The sequence below is a fragment of the Salvia miltiorrhiza genome, chromosome 6 (assembly GCF_028751815.1).
Source record: "Salvia miltiorrhiza cultivar Shanhuang (shh) chromosome 6, IMPLAD_Smil_shh, whole genome shotgun sequence".
NCBI classification, from domain to species: domain Eukaryota; kingdom Viridiplantae; phylum Streptophyta; class Magnoliopsida; order Lamiales; family Lamiaceae; genus Salvia; species Salvia miltiorrhiza.
The window spans coordinates 8,230,391-8,237,204 of NC_080392.1; the positions used below are offsets into that span (position 1 = coordinate 8,230,391).

Sequence of the window (6,814 nt, forward strand, 5' to 3'; positions counted from 1 at the left end):
GCCTGGGTCAGGCCATTGCACTTTATTATCAAATACTAATCCCTAAGCAATTCCCACTAACTATTGAAGGATTTTGAAATATATATAAAGTAAAGAAGTTGTGATTTATAAACCTAGCTTTAAAGTTAAAATGGTAATATTACATCAACTCAACATGTTAGGTCTAGGCAAATCAGCTAACTACACTCAAAATACTTTGCCATTTAGTTATCAAAATGAGACCTGCATGCTACGATCTTTGGATATGACGACATATTTTGTAACAGCACAAGGATCTTTGGATGTGAAACATATCCAATTTACAACAAATCTACGTGTAATCGTTTGATGAAAATGAGTTGTAAGATTTTCAACTGCAGCTGCATTTTTCAAAGAAATTTTGACACTCTGTAATCGCTCCACTCAAGGGTTTAACATAAACACAAACATATACCATCAAATAAATTCATTCTAAAGGAGAACTAAAACCAACGTCGAAGTATCAGGTATACATACACCAATTTGCTCACAGTTAACAAGAAAACAAACACATCCCCTTTTTACCAGTATCTCAACCAAATGGGGAGGAATCAGTTTCCAAATCTTCCACCGAGTTAGCTGTTTTCAGGAATATTTATAGAACGATACACTCTTGTCGTCGGACGCACTGGCAAGCAGGCAAGATCTTACATCTGTCTGTAACGATGGTCCAAATGCCACTGCCCAAACCTGGTCAGTGTGGCTAGTCAGTATCTGGGTGGCCGCTCTCATCTTCAGATCCCATAGGCGTACGCTTTTGTCACTTGAACCTGTCGCTATTGCTGCTCCGTCTGGGGAGACATCCACGCTCAGCACCCAGCTAGAGTGGCCCGACAACGATGTGATCAAGGTTTTCCTCTCGGCATCATATATATGGACATGACCATCGTCTGAAGCAGAGAAGAGCACTCTTGAATCGAGAGGTGCTGATGAGTACACAAGACTTCTGACGGGCATGCAGTGGCCTTCCAAGTGGTGCATGAATTTAGCACGGGGCACGTCAAAGACAGAGATGGTGCCATCCATTGCGCCAGAGGCAATTTGTCTACCATCAGGGCTCCATGCCACGGACAGGGCAAACTTCTTGCTCCCACTTCTCTCTGATGGTTTCAAGCCTTCGGGTCGAGGAGCTTCTAGTGTGGCAATCAGCTTCCACTCTGCAGTATCCCACAGCTTCACTGAAGCACTACCACCTCCAGCTGCCTGCAAGTGTTGTACCCTGAGTAAGAAGATGTAGAAGTTTCCGATGAGTTCACATAAAATATTCTGCCAGAAACGGGAAAAAGTAACATATAGACAGGAAAGTTCAAAGATATTACTGCTGACATCATAATGCTTCTCAAAAGCATTACGATAACTCCACCCAGTAAAATATCTTACAAACTAAAATTACCAAAACTAGGAAGTAAACATTTATGACTCATGAAATAAAATTATAGCTACATAGTGACTTTAAGTCAACCTACAGCTGATTCAGTCAGAGATAGCAAATATACTACCATGCAGTCGCAACATATTATAAATTTATACGACCAAAGGTCTGCGTTTAGGATCACCAGTCAAAATGAGTGCTAAAAAATATGCTTCAACTAAATAAAAACATGAACCATCAGCATCTTTGGTAACCAGATTAAAAACTTAGTAAATCATTCATGGCAATCTTCTCAGAGCTCTCCACACAGACACACACCTGACACCCCCACTCCCATAGAAGAAAAGAAAAACGAGAATCAAATAACTCATAAAACTTCTAACAGAATCTACTGATGAGCTTTTGAAGTAAAAAATAATATGTATTCACCAAAGAAAGCATATCTAAAAAATATAACTGATTAAAAAACTCAATAACTTATTGGAAGAAGTTTCTCAAAAAGCAAGATTTTGAGTCACCTCTCTATCTAAATTTTGTAGCAGTAAGGTACCAGCATTTCATATCAATCAAAATCAGTAGAAGGTATGCTACGCACCTAAGTCAAGAGTGAAAACTAGAAAGAGAAGAACTAGAAGTAAGGCCAGATGTACTTCAGTTATAGTTTCCAAGGATTTATTACTTAAATTTTTTAGGGAGAACACAAATTTGCATGATAGTCGATAAGAAAATTTTGGAATAGCTTGTAACCCCTTGGCACCCATCCCATCTGCAAAAGGGAGAACAGAAAAACAAAATTAAAAGGGGGAAGAAGAGAGCAAAGAATGCCTCAACCATTGCATTCAGTGAAGTATGCCTGATACTGTGATAGTGATACACCTACATCTTCTTACTGGTGTACAAATTAACAGATTCAAAGCAACATAATCAAATACATGAAGTAGTCAACATTATCTTCTGTTCACTAGCACCAGCTCTTCCCGCCAATTTGTTTAGCTAAATTTGACAGCAATTGCATCCTTATAGATTATCATCACAAATCATTATAATCACATACTTGAATAAAAAATAAAAAGAAACACAGCAAACGTAATAAGCCAATGCACAAAAGACACCCCCAAACCAAACAAAAACTAATTAATGAATACCTGGGGATTGAATTGCAATTGCCAGACTTCAGAGGGCGGAGCCTCGAGGGTGGCGATGGTGTTGTTGGTGGCGACATCAAAGACTCGAATGAAGCTGTCGATGGAGGCGGACGCGGCTATTCGGCCGGAGGGGTGGGCGGCGACGGAGACGACGCCGAGGCAATGTCCGGTGTTAGTCTGCAACTTATCGGGGCCATTGGGGTTCCACAGCCTCACCGTCTCGTCAAGGGAGCCCGTCAACAGCAGTGGCCCGGAATCCACGGTGGGCCGGCACCCACGCCGCCGTCCAGATGGAGTCGTCGTGGGCGTTCTGCACGGTGTTCAATGGCGCTAGTTTCATGGTTTTGGGCGCAAAAACCCTAATTCAGGTGGCAGCGGTGGTGAGTGGGGAGTCGCGAAATCTAACTATACTCGTTTCATAGGTACTCTGCAAAATCAGGGTTCAAATAAAATCTGTTTTTCTTTCTCTCTTAAACGTGCCGAATATGGTATATACGCCCTTAACTACCAATTCTCCATTGCAATGTACTTGATTTTAAATTTTTAGTGCCATTCTAGACAATATAGTAATTTTTTTTTCTTCCGTTAATACTCAAAAAATTGATCTCTTTGTTTTTGGATTACTTTCTAATATACAAAAATCTCTTTATTTATTTACAAATACAATTACTAGTATAATTTTCATTTTTTACGTGATTCAAACTTAAAATCACAAACTCAGTTCAATAAAATGACAAATTCATCGTAAAGTCTCTAAAAACTTAAACAAATCCTAATTCATATTTTAAAATAATTTTTTTTATTCAATTTCAATTCTTTATCGATATACTTCATACATCCATAAAAGATAGTCCATTTTTACTATTTTAGAATGTCCACAAAAAAAATAGTTCTTTTTTATTTTTGAAAACTATCATATGATGGGTCCCATTAATGACTATTTTTATTAAGATTATGTCGTTTCTTATTAAGATTATTTTTTGTACTATGACTATTAAGAAATATTGAAAGAGTCGAACTTAGGACCTCCGAACTTGAACATTAACCTCTTTATAACTAGATTAACACACACCCACGAAATGGCCGTGGGCTGTGGTAGCGTGGTTCATTGGTTCGTTTGATTGAATTTTGGGCTTCGAATATAGCCCATTAGTTGTTTTGGACCTATTAAAATCAAGGGGCTGTATTAAAGTTTTAATTCCATATAAATCTAAAATTCCCTAATATTCACCAATTCTGAAAAACCCTAGACAAAACCCCCCCAAATTTGAAGGCCTGCCTAATCCCACTCGCATAGCATTTCTTGTTACAGAGCTGAACTAGTCTACACCCACAGAGCACGCAGTGGATGTGAGAAGAGATGGTCTGGTTTCAGTGTGAGGACTGCGGCGACAACCTTAAGAAACCCAAGCTTCCTAATCACTTCAGGCAATGCTCTGCTTTCAAGGTTTCCGAAATCTACTTTTGTCCTTTCCTTTTTTGGGTTGTTTGCGGGAAATTTCCACATTTTGTTTTAATGGCTTGTCATCGAGAATCTAATATGTCTGTTCAATTCTGTATAACGATCATATCTCCTGTTTATTGCTCTGTAATAGCTATCGTGTATCGATTGTGGACAAGTATTTGGGCAGCAAGACGTTGAAAGCCATACTCAATGCATTACCGAAGCGGTATTCCTCATAGACCTCATACTTTTCTTTTCTTTTCTTGAATTAATTGTCTAATGCCCTTTAATATTACCACATTTGAAACTATTTGCTTTTCTCGATCTTCGTTATTTTTTTTCGAGTTTCTATAGCTCTCTGTAGCGGCATTGCTTTTGATTGTGATCTGTATAACTTAGGAAATGTTTATATCCTTTATTTCTGTTGCTCTTTCCTTTATTTCAAGTTTTGATTCCATGTACATTGCATTTTTCCTTTATCGTTTCTATGCTTGGTTTATGGCATCGATTTGAATCAATCCCAATGGCATTGTCTAATATGGAGAAAAATCCTTAATTTTGATGTACTATCTTATATACGTCCTTTGCAATCAGGAAAAATACGGTCCAAAGGGTCAAGGAAATGCAGTGAATGGAATGAACACTAAGCCCAAAAAAGATGCAAAGCTGAAACCAGAGGTTGACATAAATGTCGGATTATCTGAACGCCCTCCATGGTTCTGTAGGTATGTTTCCCTCGTGCGGGCAATGCATGGTTCACATTCATCTGTTTGCTTCTAGTTATCCATTAAGTGAAAGACAAATCATATAAATGGTGGAATTGGTCATAAAGCTTTCATCCTTTTAATCATAAGTTCGGGCAGATAGATAGACTGTAGGGGTTTTTATTGAGATGAATGCTTCTTGTATGAATTTTAAGTTTTACTTTTTAAAAACTCATTTTCAGGTTTATGGTATTCCTTTAGGGGGTGTTTCGTTTGGTGGATGGGATAGATAAGATTATAGAATTAGTTGATTATTAAATAATCAACCCAACTTTGGGGTGGTAAATAATCATTCCAATTGCATGATTAGGGTGCAGGCCGAATCATGCAAACCAAACACTTGATTAAATTGTAATATTTTATCAATCATGCCTTATAACTCAAACCAAACACGCCTCCTTAAAGTGTTAATGAAATTCAATAGCTGTCTTAGTACTGTGATATGTACATGTTTACTTCATAACATTGGCTTTTTTATTGTTATTTTCTACCTATTCTGGTTATTTCTTTTCTACTTTTAGGACTTATATGATTATTCCTGCCTCAGACAAGGAAATTGTCTAAACAAGATATTCCAAGTCCCACACTGTATGTGTTACTTAGTTGGGCTAGATTTTTATTTACTTATCTTTTTTACTATTATTATTCACATTTGTCCAACGTAATTTGAATTGCTTCAGTGTGCTCCTAAGTTACGTTAAAGAACTGCTTATTCCTTGTGTTTCTTGTTCTTTTAGTACTCTATAGTTGTTTCTCATGTCTTTTGTCTTCTTTTCCTCCTATTTTGAACCACGGTTTTTATGTCTCAACATTTTTACTATGTTTGCAGCCTGTGTAACACCAAGGCTACGAGTAAGCAAGCTTTGCTCCTCCATGCAGATGGGAGAAAACACAGAGCAAAAGCAAGAGGATTCCATGCAAAACAGCAGGGCAATGGGACTGTAGAAACCAATGGCTCTGCTGAAAACAATGCAACAAATATAGTTCCTGAAAATAAAGATTTAGGTGATTCAAGAGATATAAATTCATCTAAAGTTGCTCCCCTGTGTGACGGCTCTGGAGTGGAGAATAATTCTTTGGACTCAAACAAGAAAAGAAAACTTGAGGCATCTGAAAATGGTGATGCTAACCACAAGAGCGGAGTTGATGTTTCTATAGAACTAGGCAATGGTAAGGTTAGTCAAATACAAGGAGCACAAACAGAGGTAACAAAAAGCTCGAAGAAGGCCAAACTCAGTGCAAAAGAGGAACACACTAAACTGGATTCAGCTGCAGACAAGGATGAGTGCAAGAGCATTAAGTGGAAAAAGCTTATCACTTCAGCACTGAAATCTGTACGTATCCATGTCTTTTTAGTTTTTAGCACTATCAAGTTTCTCATGATTTCAAGAATCTGACAATTTATGAATTTGTTGTGAGCTCTTTTATAGATAGTCATGATACATTGTAACTAATCTGTATCTTGCATGCTGGCAGAATCCAGATGGTGCAATGAAACTTAAGAAACTTAAGAAACTTGTTGTGAAATCTTTAAAGGACTCTGGCTGCACGGAAGATAAAAACCAAGTCACTGATATGATTGAGCAAAAGGTATCAAGTCTTTTGTCCATTTGTATTATACTGTATTAATTCTTCTGGTGCCACATACTATTAATTGGTTTTAATAATTTTGTATGCCTTCAAATTACTTGAACTGGTGTCACTTGTTTTGCTATTGTCTGTTGATGCAGATCGAATCAAGCTCAAGATTTGTTGTGGATGGAAAATATGTCCGCCTAGCCACCACCAGCTGAGAAGGGTCCATTCGTTTTGTCACATGAATCGATGAATTACCAGAAGGATATCAAAACTGCTGAATTTTGTATGTTGCACTTTTTGAGATGGATTTTTTTTTATTTGTTTAGGTTTTTTGGTCTAGAGCGCATATGATCTGGGTTTCTACATTCAAATTTGTATTTGTGGGGAGGTTGGGTATATCTGGAATTGAGAAGTGATTTTGTACTGTTTGTTACCATGAACTATGACAAAGAAGATCCTCAACTTGATATATATGAAATTCAGATTGCAGATT

At 37.5% G+C, this 6,814-nt stretch overlaps 2 protein-coding genes across 2 annotated transcripts; one reads left to right on the top strand and one right to left on the bottom strand.

Moving 5' to 3' along the window:
* Positions 1 to 430: 430 nt before the first annotated feature.
* Positions 431 to 3,015, bottom strand: LOC130988404 (WD repeat-containing protein VIP3). The gene is given in 4 exon segments (XM_057912227.1): positions 431 to 1,221; positions 1,223 to 1,237; positions 2,536 to 2,799; positions 2,801 to 3,015. Coding segments are annotated over 4 exon segments (972 nt in total). The 5' UTR covers positions 2,876 to 3,015; the 3' UTR covers positions 431 to 603.
* Positions 3,016 to 3,748: 733 nt separating this feature from the next.
* LOC130988405 (UBP1-associated proteins 1C) lies at positions 3,749 to 6,814 on the top strand. Its single transcript, XM_057912228.1, has 6 exons — positions 3,749 to 3,982; positions 4,131 to 4,205; positions 4,574 to 4,704; positions 5,573 to 6,077; positions 6,220 to 6,333; positions 6,474 to 6,814. Exons 1-6 carry the CDS (start codon positions 3,896 to 3,898, stop codon positions 6,534 to 6,536), a joined length of 975 nt encoding a protein of 324 aa, XP_057768211.1. The 5' UTR covers positions 3,749 to 3,895; the 3' UTR covers positions 6,537 to 6,814.